The following is a 17,916-nucleotide window of genomic DNA, read 5'->3' as shown; positions in this document are numbered from 1 at the left end:
TAAATTTTTATAGAATGCCCAAAAGCTTATTAGTGCAAGTTGAGTGTCAATAGATCTAAACGAAGGTTAAGCTTGTAAAGACTCAAAATAAAGATAAATCACGAATTGTGTACAACATGATCAACTTGAAACAATAAAAAGCTTTGAATATCTTGGGCTCGAGCTTCCCTCAAATTATAGATGGAATGAATATGTTACTCAACACTAGGAGGTACTCACCACTTGGAAATGCGATAAAGGGATTAATATATTGCATTTGAAAACATACTAATGGAGGAGAAATCAAATGTTCGGTTCTCAACATTTAACTCATTTGACAATTTGGTGACAACAATGCTTCTCTATGGGATAGAAGTATGGGCAATATAACATATTACCACTTGATAACATCCAAAAAGTGTTTCCTAACGAGGGTTTACATTAATTTATTAATGACATACATTCCATGTTCATGATTGGATCACTTCCCATCAATTTCATGAGATGGAAAGGGTTGTTGAGTATGTTAGGAAAAACATCTCACATTGATTTCCAAGATTGCATGGGAAGCATGTTAAGAAAAAAAGAAAAAAAGATCTATATGGTTTGGAATCTCAAATGCATTATACTTACATTATGATGTTTCAATAGGTTCATGTACAAATGCAACTTTTCTGCCGCGCTTCTCCAAACAAAAAGTTCATCTTCTTCTCTAAACAAAGAAACCACTTCCACCAATAAAAGCTTCAGCTTGTCCCTTTGTCTATTGTCCGCACCATTACTTTCATATGACTTATTTCACATTCTCTTTGATGTTAGATTGCATGTTGGGGCAAAGCCAAGTAGAGTCATTGACTATGCATATTTTCTTTGTCTCTAATAGTCACAATGTGCTCTCAACATAGACTACATGAAAATGTTTCACCTTTAGTCTAGTTTGTCCTATTTGAAAAACTCTATCTCTATCTCTATCTCTATCTACCTCCGTTCTCATTTATCCTTTGCACAACATGTAAGGAGGTAAAGTAGCTTGATTTTGGTTGAAATGAAAACTTAGGGCATGGACTTGGTGTGTACCCACATTTTTCAATACTTACAGGTTATTCCTTTCATTGTCCATGACCACTTTCATAGCTCTAAGCTACTCATATGCATTTATCATGGTAAACCGGAGGTAATGATTTGAATATGAAACACAAGATAAAGAATGTTGTAGCAAAGCTAAGAATTAGTGTTGTTCCATTTGAAAATCACATGTAAGATTTTTCTTGGGTTGTACATTTTCCTTAAAAAATGTTTGAAAAATATCATATTTCAAAGCACTTGATTATATTTTAATATCTTGAATGAATTTATACTTCTATCGAATATGAAGCCCATAGATCATAGACTAAACATACCTGAATTAGACATTAATCGAATGTTGCTTTCAACGAGCAACAACTTTTTTGCCTAGTCTTGCACTTCTTGGTCTTTGTTGTAGAATGAATGTGCTTTTTGAAAACTCTCTCAACACCATTTCATTGCCCAATAACATATTATTTTTATAGATATCCTTTCAGAGAATTTATAACTCGCAAAAATGTCAAGTTTTCGGATATTTTAATGTTTCATGTGGTCACATTCAAGACTATCTTTATATTTTTTGTAAGTTTGATCATATCCCACGTAATATAACATAATTGTTAGCCCATTATTTCCAAGAAAAGATGAGTAATTCAAGTATCAAGTAGCCATAACAATGCTCAAGTCTTGTTGAATTTTGAAGTTATCAATTTATTGGGTTGTGTAATCTTTGAGTAAACTTGGGTTTGTATACTCTTTTTGCCCAATATATGATAATGCTCAAGCATTTCATATACATTAATGAAGTTGCATTAAGGTGAATAGAAATTCACACAACATGCAAAAACATGATTGATGTTGGACTTGACTTTTGTTGCACAACATGGACATCCATTGAATAAAGGTCGCCATAAATGTCATGAATACTGTCATTGTATCATCACAATAAACCTCATTCAACCATAAACCCTAACATACGCCACAAAACCACCATATACATCCATGTATGAAGCTTATTTTCGAAGAGATTATAACACAAATTTTTCAAAAGTGAAGTTACTGTTAGCCCTTGATAGTGAATATCGATCATAATGGGAAACAAGGATGTATTTAATCATTCGATTAATTCCCATACCTCATTGTGTTAAGCATGTGGATGCTATTAAATTTGATCAAAATGAGCATGTAATAATAAAACTTCTTAGTAGATTGCCACAACATTCTCTCATGAAAGATATAACTTAATTCCTAAAACCAAAACATTTTATCTTAATGGAATGGAACCAACATTAACAAATTCAATTTATCAACTTGAAAGGTAGGTACATTATCATGTTGTTGGATGGAACGCGATGTTAAATTATATTTCTCAAAGAGCTTTTGCTTCATTGCACTACATGGTTAGGTGATTGAACAACTTGCTTTTCATAACAACTATGTGGATGATGCCAAGCACTATATTGCTACACTATAAGTGTCCTTTCTTTTGTTTTGCAAATGATGTGCTAAAATGCTGTTGTTAGCTTTGAAAGTTGAACAATGCACAACCCTTTCCTTTGCAAGGCCCCTAGGTTTTCTTGCTTTGATGTGTTGTTCGTCATGACCTCGAAATTGAATGACTGTGAATTATACAATGAATAAGGGTTGATATAAATGCTATACTTATCTTTTTCCCTACTACATGTGGGCAAAGGAAATTCAAAATAAAGTTAATAGAAATAGTATGGGCACAAGTAGTTCCAAAGTTACCTGAATTTTTCTCTCAAGCTCTCGAACATAGTCATGTGCCAATTTAAGGAGGTCATCTTTGTCTTGTAACTAGACACAAGACATGAGAACATGTTAGTATAAGAGAACAATCAATTGTAAATTTTATGGCAAACTCAAGCCATTGTGTTTGGGTTTCGAACGCAACATAGCTAAGAGATGCATTTTACATATGCACTCATACAATTCGAAATGTGTGAGAAATGTTTTCATCACAAATTTTCACATAGTTCCATTGAGTTTTGGTGGTGTGATAATTCAAAACTTTGAAAATAAAGTGAATAATATAATGAACAAGTTCAAAGTTTCAATTGGGATGACCACGTAGTTAATGAGGGTTTAGCTTGCTTCAATTGATATACATAGGCATACGGTATACCTTTTATGAGTTGACTATTGGCCAATTAATTATATATACCCATATATAGAGTATGTATATTAAGAGAAAGAAAATTAAAATGTTGGTGCTTGGCATGATTAAATGAACAAATTATATGGATTCTCCACCCTGATCATGTTTCATCATGGATGGAAATTCACGCATGATTGAGTTTGAAATTTTTAGGATTGGAGTGAATAATGATAGAGGGAGCCATTGTTCAAACACTCATAATGGTCATGATTCATGAATGAGAGCACCCAACCACAAAAAGTGTATGACAAGCACACATTATTTACAGAGGGAGCCATTTTTCCAAAACAAATTGTTCACCCAAGGCAACATGAATGAATCCTGAACAATTGGGGTGGGATTTGTCGCCCCCCACTTTAACTGCAATCGATGCATGCCCACATACACACATGTATGCATAAACACACCACACGACACACATGCGTACATAAACACACCCACAAACATATGCACACATAAACACATCATACATACATACATACACATAGAGAAGGCTAACCTAATTTAATCTTCTACAACGTATAATGTTTAATGTGTAGAGATAAAGCTAACCTATAGAATGTATGTACATTATTACCTGCGAGCCATGGGGCAAGAGCTGGCGAAGGATCCTGAATCTGGTGTCAAGATCCGAAGGGTCTATTTGATCATCATCATCATCATCATCATCCTAAGGTCCACAAAAAAGAAGTCCAAATTAAATTTAACCAAGCAACGATCGTTACTCATGAAGAAACCATTTCCAGGCAAACAAAACATGCTAACTGTACAAATAATGGAAGCAAAGCAAGCAATATTGATCGGAAGGAGGAAGAAAGAGAGGAAGATTTAGTTAGGTTAATGGTAGTGTTTGTAGTGGTAGTTGAAGTAACATACTGAGCGGGGGGGTACTGGATTGAAGCCTTCTGCAACACTGGAATGATGATGAAGTCTAGGGGTATCATTCATCAGTGAAGAAGGATCGGACTGGTTGGATGAGATACCGAGCGCAATGTTGGTGTCCATAGCAGTAGTGGTTGGTAGTGATGCAGTGGAAATCGAAAATAGGAGCGATGATTGTTCTCCGTTGTATTTGGAGATCACACAGAGAGACAGACACAGAGACAGAGAGAGATGGATGGATTGGGGGAGGGGGGGAGGGGGGGCGTTCAAGATTCGAACTCGCGAGGGTATGAACGATCGATCGATCGCTTTATATACTAGACATTGGAAAGAAAAAGGGGGGGGGGGTTGGATTGGCATGATTTCATGGGAGCTTCTGCAGCTGCTCCACACGTCGTCGTCACCCCCCCCCCCCCCCCCCCCCCCCCTCTACACACACATGCTGCTGTTGTTTTCTGTTTTGTTTTCCTGCCCTTCAAGTTAGAGTATATTACATTTCTGACCCCTTTGTTCTCATTTATCGTTTCTCTAGATTGATTTGTTCGCTAGTTAGTTACTTACTTCGTTAGTTAGCTAGCTAGTTAGTGCCTATCCCCTTTATCCTTTCCTTTCCAAACCAACATTCCTTCCTTCCCAACCCAACAAGCCCACGCCCCCAACCATAAAAACTCATCGATAAGATCCATTCTTCTTCTTCTTCTTCTTCTTCTTCACACTTGTCATCATTGTCATTTGCCATTTGCACAAACCCACCACACTCCCATTATCGCTTCGCCCACCACGTGACACCTCCTCCCTCTCACTACAATCCGTTACACGCTCCTCTCCACCATTGTCTCGTGTGCATGCACTCCTTTTTTTCGCCACCATCGCTGTAACGTTTTTTTGCATTCTCGAATTTCAATCCCGCTTTGAGGTTTCAATCGTGGTGGGCGAGTTGTTTCAAACTCGTGATATAACACACATTATACACACACACAAGTCTTTGTCCTTCCCTAACTTCAAGTAAGAACTATAAATACATATGTGTCCCACTCTATTGGAGAAAGATTCAAATGTTCGCATCAGTCATCATGGAATATACAATACGTATGCAATTATATATATATATATATTCAAATTTCACACACGCACAATAGACATGATGCCACCATTTCTTCATCATGGTTCACATTCTTGGTCACAACAAGAGGATTTTCAAAGTTGTTTTCATAACAAGAACATAATATTTACTCATTTACATGTTTTTGTTACTAACGTAAACTATATGCATGGCATATCTACTTATAAAAAATCGACGACGTAAACTACTTATATTGAAGGATGTGTTTATAACCCATCGACGACGTTTCACGTCGTCGGTGGGTTATAAACACATCCTTCAATATAAAACATGAGTGGCACACACACACATTCTTGATCAATTAAACTTTAAAGATTGTAGAAGGTTGCCACAATAGTTTTCACGAGCGTAGTTCGCTTAGGAATATATTGTACGAGGTGTACGTTACCTTTACAAAAGAGCAAACTAATAAGCACGAAATGAATGTCTACAAACAAGTAATGCACGTTTCAATACAAATACCAAAAAGTAATACATGTGTTGCCTTCCCCTTGCATTTGACAAATTAAGTTGCCAATAAGGCACACAAATACCAATATGAGCACGACATAAATAAAATAACGAGGTTGACGATGACATTATGAATGAACGATGTTTAAGTTCCCTTAACTATTCCCAACACATGAACAAATGCTAGTTACATAGCTATATTTTGGGGAACATCCCTTTTAATCTTGTTCAAATTTGTAAAACTATGAACAATAAGCTCTATTTTGAAAAGAACCAATTTATATAGTATCTTATTCTCAAATTTCCTAAAAACAAAGCTACAAAAAATTGTGAAGTTTATGGATTGAAGCTTTACACATCAAAACTCCAATATACTATTTATACCTGCCATTTAAAAAGATTTAATGCACCTATAATTGTGAATCATGATAATAACATTAAGTGCAATACCGATTGTCTATTTCCTTGTAGACGATCAAAAGTGAGAGTAATAAAAAATGGCTCTGTCATTCCAAATCTACAAAATAGCAAGAATCCTTTAGAAACAAGACTTTATTAGTAAGTTTCAAATTCTTGTTTAATCCAATCCTTGTTTCAAATGTTTTGATGCAAGAATTCAATATTGAGTATTGACGCATCAAATTCTTGTTCACATGCCTAGAAACCAAACATTTGATATTTTAAGTGTCAAATTCTTGTGCAGACAACATTCAAATAAAAACATTTGCTGTTTTCAAGCCCCGAATCGTGCTTAGTATTAAATTAATTTTCCTCGAGCAAATATTTGATATACTTACTCTAAGTAAGATGATCCCTCCCTCCATCTCCCTTCCCCCCAACACACACACAATGGGCTAATATTTAAGTGATTTATTGTATTGAAACAAGAGTGAAAGTGGAAACATGACAAAATAATAAAACCTACAAAAATTGATCTTTCTTTTATGTGTATATATGTATCCAAGGTCAAGTTGGGTCTAGATAAATCTAGGAGTTTGTTCGACCCCCTGAGTATTAGTTTGAAAATACGATTTAATTTAAAAAATATGTTAACTAGTTCTCTTTATTTTCTTGTCTTTTAAGCATCACTCACATACCTTGATATGCTATGCTAGGAACTAGCTTGAGTCAAAGCTTGTTACAAGGTCCCCAACAATAAGTAAATCAGACCATGAGGTCCTAAGTTTGATACCTTGGTGCACAAACTAGGCCAAACTATCATAGACGTTGGTGATTAAGACAACATGTTGGACCATTTTATTTGATGAATAGCAGTAATAAAACTAGTAGTGTCAAGGTAAGAATCATTAATTATAGTGTGTGGAAACCCATGCAATGACCAAATATTGTTCATAAACAACTTGCCAATTGAAAGGCATTTGTAGTCATTTGCATTATGTTGGAGTAAATTTGCACATAATAATGGAGTGATGCATTTTCCACAATAACCCACTACATGCTATAGTCCACATCAATCCAATAGGTGGTTCCAAAACTTGTCATTTGACAAAGATCTCACCACAAAAGAACTCTTACCCAAGGTTCTATTAGCGCCAACATTTCATCTTTGAAAGAATAGCAATAAAATCTAGTACAATTTAAGAAGTATCACATATCCATGTTTTTGTGATACTTAAATGACTTTTGTGACCGTTAACCAAACTAATATGAGCAAGGTAATGTTGTAGATTCAACCAAACATGAATCATGGTACTAAAAAGGCAACCAAGACATATCAACCAAAAATAGGTTTTGTTTTGAAAATAAGTATTTGGCAAAAATGAAACCACATGAGCTGATTTGTCATTTACCATCTCATAATTGAACTTACATAAAATTTGTTCCAACATTCTATTTCCCAACAAGGCTATATATGTTAAAGCTCTAATTGAATGTAGGGGTAGCACCATTCAAATTAGAACATAATATTAGTTATACAACATGGAAATTAATGTGTGGGTTTGGTAGCTCAACTTCCAATTGTATTGACCTTTACGTTCATATATTTGTGTTTGACAATCCATAGACATTAGCTATTCTTAGGAGACTAACTTTCTCGTCAACTATGTGGGACAATATATTCAAAATGCAATTGTGGACAAAATTATCATGAACATCTAGTTTTTTCATTGACTTTGTTTCCTCATAAAGCTTTAAACATATAAGGGATTTGTAATTTACAAAGATATAAGTTATAAGTTATAACCATAGTATCACAACCAAGGTTCATAGATGTCCATCCTCATATTTGTTCTTGAACTAGAAAAGTGCAAGACCTCCAAATATATGGACTTCTCGACATGTTGAGTGCGACTTCATCTTAGAAATTGTTTTGACTCCACTCATTACGACCATTGTATTAAAAAAAACTATTCACAAAATTGGCTATGAAACAAACATTTGGTGGTGAGTCGTGACCATGGTTCCTTGTTGAGGATTAACATTCTAACCAATAACAAAGTTATGCATAAAAGTATCACACATGTTAGGGGGCTAATAAGAACTTTCTTTTTTCCGGAAATATTTAGCGAAGTTGGTTATTCTTGTTCTACAACTACTTTAGGTAATTTTCTTCTTAATAAATGAAGTGGTATAGCAAAATTTGCAAATGGTTGTAGGGTTTCGACCACCTCATTGGCTCGACGAACCAAAAAAAGTAGAGTTGTACATGTGCTCTCATGCTAGCATACTCAAATTTGGCACCATAGAGGCAATCATGACATATGGTAGTAATTAATGGGAATAATCTCCACACAAATAAAACTACATGCTTAGTTATGTTTCTTTCATTAATAATTATGCATCCCTTTCCATGTGTATATAAGCATATGTAAGCAAAGCTCTTTAAAATCTCATGATACATTCAAGTCAAGTGTTATTGTTAGATATTTTTACGAATGACACATTGTCAACCTAAGTTTGAAGATATTGCGTATGATATTGATAGAATGAAGGATTGTCGATGAAACAAACGGGGCAATAGATAAGAAGTAGGGTTTCCCAAAGATGGAGAAGTCTAAACTTGGAGATGCCTTTGTCATGCATGCTAGAGTGCATTATGGATGAATTGGCTAAAATGAGGTATTTAGACAACAATTAGGTTACACTATACACATTTGAGTGTCGACGTTTATTAAATGGATTATAACATGAATAGGCAAAACTCCTCGAAATATAAATGAATGATTTACTATTTTATAATGGCCTTATGAAGTGGTTCATAGACTTAAGTCAAACCTACGAAGTCCATTATTGGTTGCGATACTTGCAACCTTGAAATGCGAATTTGCAAATCTACCCAATTACATGTTCTTGAATGGATATTTAAAATTGTATCGGGAATGTGAACAAGTGACAATGGAATAGCATGAAAATGGATATGCTTATAAATTCCAAATTTCTAAGTTTCTGCTTTGCTATGGTCACATTTAGCCCTACCACGACTTCTTTATTTTTCGATCCAACTCTTGACACTTGTTATGTGTTCGCCTTACAATAGGTTTATCGTGTTATTTTATAATAGAATATCTTGATTTACATAATGAAATTGCAGGTTGTACAATGTAACTATCTTGAGCCTAAACATTTTGATATCGCATGCACACGTTTATATATTATATAGCTAATTCACCACTATATTTTGGGACAAACTCACACACCCAAACACTCATAATGGCAACTTCGTTGCCTCTCAAAAATATTACAAATGACAAATCATGGGCTAAGCGAACAATGAAGCAATTGTAGCTTGATACTAACCATTTCTTTATTGACTAAGCTTATAAATTCCAAATTCCAAAGTTTTTGCTTTGCTATGATCACATTTAACCCTACCATGACTTCTTTATTTTTCAATCCAACTCTTGACACTTGTTATGTGTTTTGCCTTACAATAGTTTTATTTTGTTATTTTATCATCTAATATCTCGATTCACATTATGAAATTGCAGGTTGTACAACGTAACTCTCTTGAGCCTAAACATTTTGATATCACGTGCCCACGTTTATATATTTTATACCTAATTCATCACTATATTTTGGGACAAACTCACACACCCAAACACTCATAAGGGGAACTTCGTTGCCTCTCAAAAATATTACAAATGACAAATCATGGGCGAAGCGAACAATGAAGCAATTGTGGTTCGATACTAACTATTTCTTTATTGACTAATAATGCTCAAAACCTATCAACACACATATTTACTAAACCATGAGTACAATCTTGTTATATATAATAATAGTATAGACATCATTTTGGGGTTTCAAAATAATTTTAAGAATATATAATGTGAAGAGATAAATAAATGAAACATGTCAACCTTGTACTCTATTGTGATAGAGGATGTACGTGTCGGAATTGCATCAACTTAAATCAAAGGTCCTGATACTTTCAATGGGGTGCATGCAAATCAAGACCCCCCATGATGTAGCACTTACTTTGTACCCTCGTTTATAATAAACATAAAAATAGTGTTCAACAAGGTATCATGACCAAGCCATTCTCTTTAGTAAGAATTCCCTCATGACAATCTCCAATCTCATTCTCAGTAAGTGTTGCACCATGATCTTCGTGAAGTGGGCACCATTTTCCTACTCAAATTTTACATTTTTTTGTGTGCACCTACGTACTAACGTAGCACATGATTTAAACATGCAACACCATTATGCTACCATTACCATATTGGGAGACTTTTGTTACCATTGGTTTGTTACCACTTATATGTTAGCCCTCGGAAATTAATGATGTTCAAGTCCATAGAATAAATTCCCAATGAAAATTATATAATTTAGATTTGGAGGAGGTATGTAACTACTAAAAATATCTATAGATGGACGATAAAATTGACTCATCATGTCACCAACATGATTCTTGAGGTTGTTTAGTCATGGTTCCAAGAATGGATTATATGAGTGAAATAATTGTATTGGTTAGTCATGTGACAATCTCGAATGGATTGTTTGAAATATGCACATATTGCGTATTAGTTCATGTTGCATGAGGAATGTAGTAGTCATAAAACTCTAAATTACAATAAGACAATTTGGAAATTTCATAGATAGTGACATTTTGGATTAATTTTGTACAACAATTGAAGAAAATTTGGATGAATTTATCATTTAAAACTCTCTTTCCAAGGAAATGAGGGATATGAAAACATTTGCAATGCATTTGTCTTAGCTAAGCCTAGAAGTAAGGACCGTAAACTATAAATATAAGAGGAAAGTGTTCAAGCTATAAGAGGATGGAAGAGTTGTTATTCCCCCTTTACATCCATTATGTTTTGGAATCCAATCATTAGCAAGTATCTAGTTAATAGTAGTATAATTTCTTAGGACACATATTTTGAATATTCAAACCTACATTGATATTCTTTGTGCTCAAATTGAATTGGCAAGAACATGCTTGCTCCCTCCTCCTTAGATCAAGGATTGTTGTGAACCTTTCTAGAGGGTAATTGACATGAACAAGACTTTTTTTTTGTGCTCAAATTGAATTGGCAAGAGCATGCTTACTCCCTCCTCCTTAGATCAGGGATTGTTGTGAACCTTTCTAGAGGGTAGGTAATTGACATGAACAAGACACTGATCATGCAAGATTGTAGCTCATTTTCTATGGCCCAATAATTATCCTCCTTGTAATATGATAGATGAGACCTAACTCAAGATCCATAAAGGCTCTCTCTCTCTTTATCGTAATTAGCTAACCTTAGTGGTAAGTTGTTAAAACTATTAGCACTACTTCTTGGGTTCGAAACCAATCTCTCACCTTTTTAATAGTCCATATACTAGATGCCATTGTAAAATGTAGGGGTTGAACCCATGACCTCCTGGTCTCCATTGGGAAACCTTATCGACTAGGCTACATCCATTTGGGCAACTCTTTCTCTTTCTCTCTTATCGTGGTTCGTAACCCAAATTTCTCACCTCTCTATTATATACTTCATATGTATCTCGTAATTCATTAGATGCCATTGTGGAATGTAGGGGTTGAACCCATGACCTCCTGGTCTCCATTGGGCAACCTTACTGATTGAGCTACACCCATCTAGGCAACTCTCTCTCTCTCTCGTGGTTCATAACCCAAATTTCTCACCTCTCTATTATATACTTCATATGTATCTCTTAATTCACTAGATGCCATTGTGGAATGTAGGGGTTGAACCCATGACCTCCTGGCCTCCATTGGGCAACCTTACCGATTGAGCTACACCCATCTAGGCAACTCTCTCCCTTTCTCATCGTGGTTCGAAACCCAAATTTCTCACTTCTCTATTATATACTTCATATCATATGTATCTCTTAATTCACTAGATGCCATTGTGGAATGTAGGGGTTAAACCCATGGTCTCCATTGGGCAACTCTCTCTCTCATCGTGGTTCGAAACCCAAATTTCTCACCTCTCTATTATATACTTCACCTCTTGGGTGGTCTCCATTGGGCAACCCTCTCTCTCTCTCTCAATGTGGTTCGAAACCCAATTTTCTCACCTCTCTATTATATACTTCATATGTATCTCTTAATTTACTAAATGCCATTGTGGAATGTGGGGGTTGAACCCATGACCTCCTGGTCTCCATTGGGCAACTTTACCAACTGAGCTACACCCATCTGAGCAAACTCTCTCTCTCTCTCTTATCACAAGTACCTTACCCTAACCAATTATCTCACCTTAGGTATCTCATTTAATTCACTAGATGGCACTATGGAATGTAGGGGTTGAACCCATCACCTCCTAGTCTCCATTGGGCAACCTTACCAATTGAGCTACATCCATCTAGGGAATCTCTCTATGCAACCATTTCCATACATCTAACTTCAAAACCTCTGATGCCAATTTGTCCCAAACTACTTGCTCGAGAGAATCCAACAATGAGAATCGTGAAGTAGATTGTGAAACATCAACACACATATTAAAATCACCCATTAACAAACCAGCATGGTGTCGCGATGTTTCCGCGCATGTGTTACTTGGTCGGGACCACGGGGGTCTTGGACTAGGGAGTACTGAAGGGATAGAGAAGACCCGAGGTTTGCTTTACGACAATTATTTCCCGACCCCTTCCCAAGCAAGGGCTCGTTGCCACTTTTGTGAGGCCTATGGCTTTCGTTGATCATGACTAGACGAGTTTTCGAGATCACTACACGAGCTAGTGATCAAACGGGTACAAGTAAAGATGAGCACGCAAGATGAATGCACAAGGGGACGATAATACAAACACGAATGCCCGTATGTCTTTATGAGGAGGAGTGCATGGGCACGCCCGAACGCTCCCTTGTCACAAGACGTCGAACGTACAAGGAAGACACAAAACACACACACAAATGCTTGTACGTCTTTACGAGGAGGAGAGGTGCATGGGCACACCTAAAACACTCCCTCGTCACAAGACAGTTGAACGTACAAGGAAGACACAAACACACGCAAAAATGCTCGTACGTCTTTATGAGGAGGAGAGGTGCATGGGCACGCCTGAAACGCTCCCTCGTCATAAGACGGTCGAACGTACAAGGAAGACACAAACACACGCACAAATGCTCGTAAGTCTTTATGAGGAGGAGAGGTGCATGGGCACGCCCGAAACGCTCCCTCGTGAAAAGACGGTCGAACGTACAACGAAGACTCAAACACATGCACAAATGCTCATACGCCTTTATGAGGAGGAGAGGTGCATGGGCACGCCCGAAACGCTCCCTCGTGAAAAGACGGTCGAACGTACAAGGAAGACACAAACACATGCACAAATGCTCGTACGCCTTTATGAGGAGGAGAGGTGCATGGGCACGCTCGAAACGCTCCCTTGTCACAAGACGGCCGAACGGACAAGGAAGACACAAACACATGCACAAATGCTCATATGTCTTTATGAGGAGGAGAGGTGCATGGGCACGCCCGAAACGTTCCCTCGTGAAAAGATGACCGAATGTACAAGGAAGACACAAACACACCCACAAATGCTCGTATGCCTTTATGAGGAGGAGAGGTGCATGGGCACGCTTGAAACACTCCCTTGTCACAAGATGGCCGAACAAACAAGGAAGACACAAACACACGCACAAATGCTCGTACGCCTTTATGAGGAGGAGAGGTGCATGGGCACGCCCGAAACGCTCCCTTGTGAAAAGACGACCGGACATACAAGGAAGACACAAACACACGCAAGAATGCTCGTACGCCTTTATGAGGAGGAGAGGTGCATGGGCACGCCCGAAACGTTCCCTCATCACAACACGACCGAACGTACAAGTGGACGAGAACAAAGAAAGAAAGAAAGAAAGAAAGAAAAACACGAATGATATTGGCTAAAGAAATAAATATGTGTTCAATTCCAACACAAGAGGGCCCTTTATAAAATAGGGTTTGATTACAATGTGACAACTTGTAGTTAATCACAAGCTCAACAAAACATAAATACTAAATGTCCTTAGAGACAAGAGCAAATCCGACCACAGAGCACGAACACGTCGAAGACGAACACACGAGCACCACAAAAATGCCGACCGCAACGAACCACGACCACCCGAACGGTGAGCACACGGGCTGGCAACGACGAACGTAGCGAAGCAACGTCGAACCAACGAACTCGGGCTCACGAGCACCGTAAACGAGCACTTTGAGTGCCAACGCGAAGAAGACGAGCACGTGGCGATGAGGGGATGAAGGGGTATGAGATGAATAGAAGTGGTGAAAAAGAAGATGAAGAGTCTCCTCCTCCCAAAACATTCTCCAAAAAAGAAGGGGGGTCAAAGAAGGGGGGTCGCCAATTTTGTCTTCAATGAAAGAGGAATAAAATTCCTTAAATCACACTACATTGTAAGACCAGATTTGAACCGAGCACCTTTAGCTAGAAGTCAATGTTACTATTCACTAGCCCATTAACTCTCTCTTATATAGTATATAATTCTATATATACAAATGAATAGTCTGTCTCCCCTCTACTTTTTATCTCTTCTCTCTCTTACTTTTTACACGAGTTTCTATACCTGCTTTCCACCCTTTCTTTTGCATGTGCACAATTAATTGCCTTTGTGTGCACACACATTGCACATGCACATTTTGACCCCCCCTTTAACTAGTTTTTCCCACTCTCGAGCACGCCACATCACAAAAACGGCCCACTAATAACCATGGATACATTGAAGACCATAATTCAATGCGTTGATTAGCATTATTGGGTGCATAGATTCCTACCAACAATATCAAATCCTCAAAATACTTGATTTCCATCACCAAAAAACGTCCTAGTGTTTCGACGATCGAAAAACCACATCATAGAAACCTCTTGGACCCACATACACATCCTCAACACAATTAGGCATTATGAATGAATTCAACCACTGCTTAATCCATGATACCAAAGGAAGTTCGCTCGTGTAATACAAAATAACACCACGACCATAAGACCCATCAAAAGTTGCTAACATAGCCTTGGTCTCCATCACCACGTCTACAACATCCTCCTCCACACAATCTTTAGAATCTTTCTCATTTTTTTCCATAAACAAAATCACAACGATTGTCATTATCATAATCATCTCCAAGCATAGCAACATATGATGTTTTCTCATCTTCTATAGAATCAATACATTTTTGCCTCTTGTAATTTTCACAACCATCATTACTACCGCATCCATCGACAATCATCAACTCACTTCTTGTTGTTGTGTTAGCCATCCTAATAGAGATTGAGAGAACTAACCTGAGACGATGTCAATTTTTATTGTAGCTTCTTGTAACAACAACGAAACTTAGCTTCCAAATAATCCTTAGAAAGCTATCTGAAGTAGCTTCGCAACGAGGCAAAAATCATACAAAACGGAGTTTTGAGTACAAAGTTACATCAGAAACATGTTTCAACACGATTACTGGAACGTCATTGTTCTCTCTCTCTCTCTCTCTCTCTCTCTCTCTCTCTCTTTGTGAAAACACACAATTATGTTAATAAATGTGTGTGAAAAACATTACTTAGAATGGGTGTCACAATGGAGTATGGTCACCCACTAACTACATGGGTATTGGAACATGTTGAATTGCCAATAGGCAAGACGAACACTCCACTCCGATTTCTCTCTCTCTCTCTCTCTCTCTCTCACACACACACACACACACACACACACACACACACAACACAAAATATGTGAATTTGGCAAAAATGGCGGAACGCGCCTATGATGACACAAGGAGGAAGTGGCCCGAGGTGGAACTACCAGCCCCCACGCTGGCTGTTTCTGGCTCACTTACCACCTTCCCTTTGTTGTCGATCCCAAGAGTTGTCTCGTACTAGCCATCACTACAGGGCACTGTTTTAGCTGTAGGTACTTACACTAAGTAGTCAGTCCAAAAGGCGATGTAACTAGTCTCAATTTCTTGAACTTGATTGGAGGGAGATTCCCCGATCTATGTTTAAACCTCCTTGTACAGTCTCTTTGTAATAATCGTACCTAACTAATGGGAAAGTAGCTTCATTTTGGAAAAAAAAAACACAAAATATGTGAATCACGAAACCTCATTCACTTGAGACTCTTTAGCTGACAAGATATCACTTTCTTGTTAACAATGTGTTTCACGCTCCTTATCATTAAAAAGGGATTAGGGAGTCAGAGTGATGAGAGAAGACTTGGTGATGATGGAAATTATGAAGGAGATGGTTTAGACATGACATGAGAGAGAAGTGAAGGGCGAAATCATCAACAATTCACGTAGCACCATAGTAATAGATCATACTCTTTAAAAAAAGGTGTTGGAAGCTCAAAACCTCTCAATATTATGGAGCTAGAGTGTAGGAGGTACAACTTTAAGAAAGGGAAAACTTTGAGCTATTATCCTATTGGTAAATATGATGCTTCATGATGATGAGATAAAGAATCTAAAATGTGTTCCCTCAATTTATTTAAATTTGTGTGAAACTTAGCTTAATTGCTAGTTTGATGTTCTTCTCTACATCCCATTTGCAACCAATTATTATGTTTGGTATTGGAGAGGTTCAAACCTTGTGCTATTAGGGTAGTTAAAATGCCAAATGCACTATGTTACTTTAGTAGGAAGCAAAATTAATCTAAGGCAAGTTAATTATTATAATTATTATTTCGGGAAATTGGATAGAGATTGTGCATAATCTCAGAGGGTTGTTGGATAGTATAAAAGGTAATACGCATCAAGCGGAACTTAAGCATTTGGAGGTTCATGCCATTTGGGACATATGTATATTTTATAGACGGCTTTTTGATAAGGTGGAGTGGTTTTACTCAACAACAAAGTATTTATTTAAGCCGATGGTTAGAATTTAGAAAAACATAGAGGATCGGTAGTATATTTTGTATGTTTGGCCTTATGGCGTTTTCTAATACTAATGTAGTATCTTTTTTGGAAAAAAATAAAATAAAATAATATAATAACACAAGAATGTAGAATCCACCATAAGTTTTATAGTGAAAACTCTAGGAAACTATCCATTATCAACGAATAAAAGGTATATCAATGTCTTACTCTAGATAAACTAGGTTGTTACATGAAACAAGTGCAAAACTTTAATTACCAACCTAACCAAGACAAAGTACCACGAAAAACTCAATTCAAAGAGTGGGGGACAAAGACAAGATGCCTAAGGCATTGGCATTTGGTTGCTATAGAAGAAAGGCATTGAAGGAGGACGCAGAGAGGGTTGAATGGTAGTCTAAAGTTTATCTATTTCACACCTTTTGATTTTCTTGCATGACCAAGAAAGTATGTCACTCTTGGATAAATAATTGATCACGTTTATATTTGAAGCATAGTTTTTGGCTTGTGTCCTTCTGAATGGTTGTGAATTCATCAAAGATATAGAATCCTAAATCCAAAACAACTTCTCTTATGAATTGGCCTCACGTATTGGAAATAGTAGGTAAGATGCCTCCTTTCCATAATAAGTATTGCTATCAAAATGGGGTAACAATGCCATGTTATGCCTATAGCAGTAAATATCGTACTCACTCCATTAACAATTGGCGAGTTCTATCACTTATGAGGACTTCTATATCTCATATGCGAATTTACCAGAAAAGAAACCGCCACATATTATAGTTTTAATGGTTCATGTGGATGCCAAATTGGACCAATGGGACAAAATAAACATATAATCTTGTACGCGACTAATTCCTAAGTGTTAATGTTGTCATGTGAATGTGATTGGGGTTGTACAATGAGATTAGAGTTGGTTTTGTAGTTAGTTTTAAGTGTTAATAGCTTGAGCGGCATTG

The 17,916-nt window shown here is 37.0% G+C and overlaps 1 protein-coding gene across 1 annotated transcript; it reads right to left on the bottom strand.

The window, feature by feature from the left end:
- Positions 1-2,324: 2,324 nt before the first annotated feature.
- Positions 2,325-4,292, bottom strand: LOC147868465 (uncharacterized). The gene is made up of 4 exons (XM_087333242.1): positions 4,100-4,292; positions 3,801-3,893; positions 2,794-2,862; positions 2,325-2,663 (listed from the first exon to the last, which is right to left on the bottom strand). The coding sequence occupies exons 1-4, from the start codon at positions 4,226-4,228 to the stop codon at positions 2,550-2,552; spliced, it is 405 nt and encodes a 134-aa protein (XP_087189368.1). The 5' UTR covers positions 4,229-4,292; the 3' UTR covers positions 2,325-2,549.
- Positions 4,293-17,916: the final 13,624 nt, after the last annotated feature.

Source organism: Azolla caroliniana, unplaced genomic scaffold (genome assembly GCF_043228905.1).
Source record: "Azolla caroliniana isolate FFs.n. ecotype wild unplaced genomic scaffold, voAzoCaro1.0.p SCAF_1, whole genome shotgun sequence".
Lineage (NCBI taxonomy): Eukaryota > Viridiplantae > Streptophyta > Polypodiopsida > Salviniales > Salviniaceae > Azolla > Azolla caroliniana.
The sequence above is the reverse complement of the archived record's forward strand: the minus strand, read 5'-3'. Positions and strand labels throughout refer to the sequence as shown.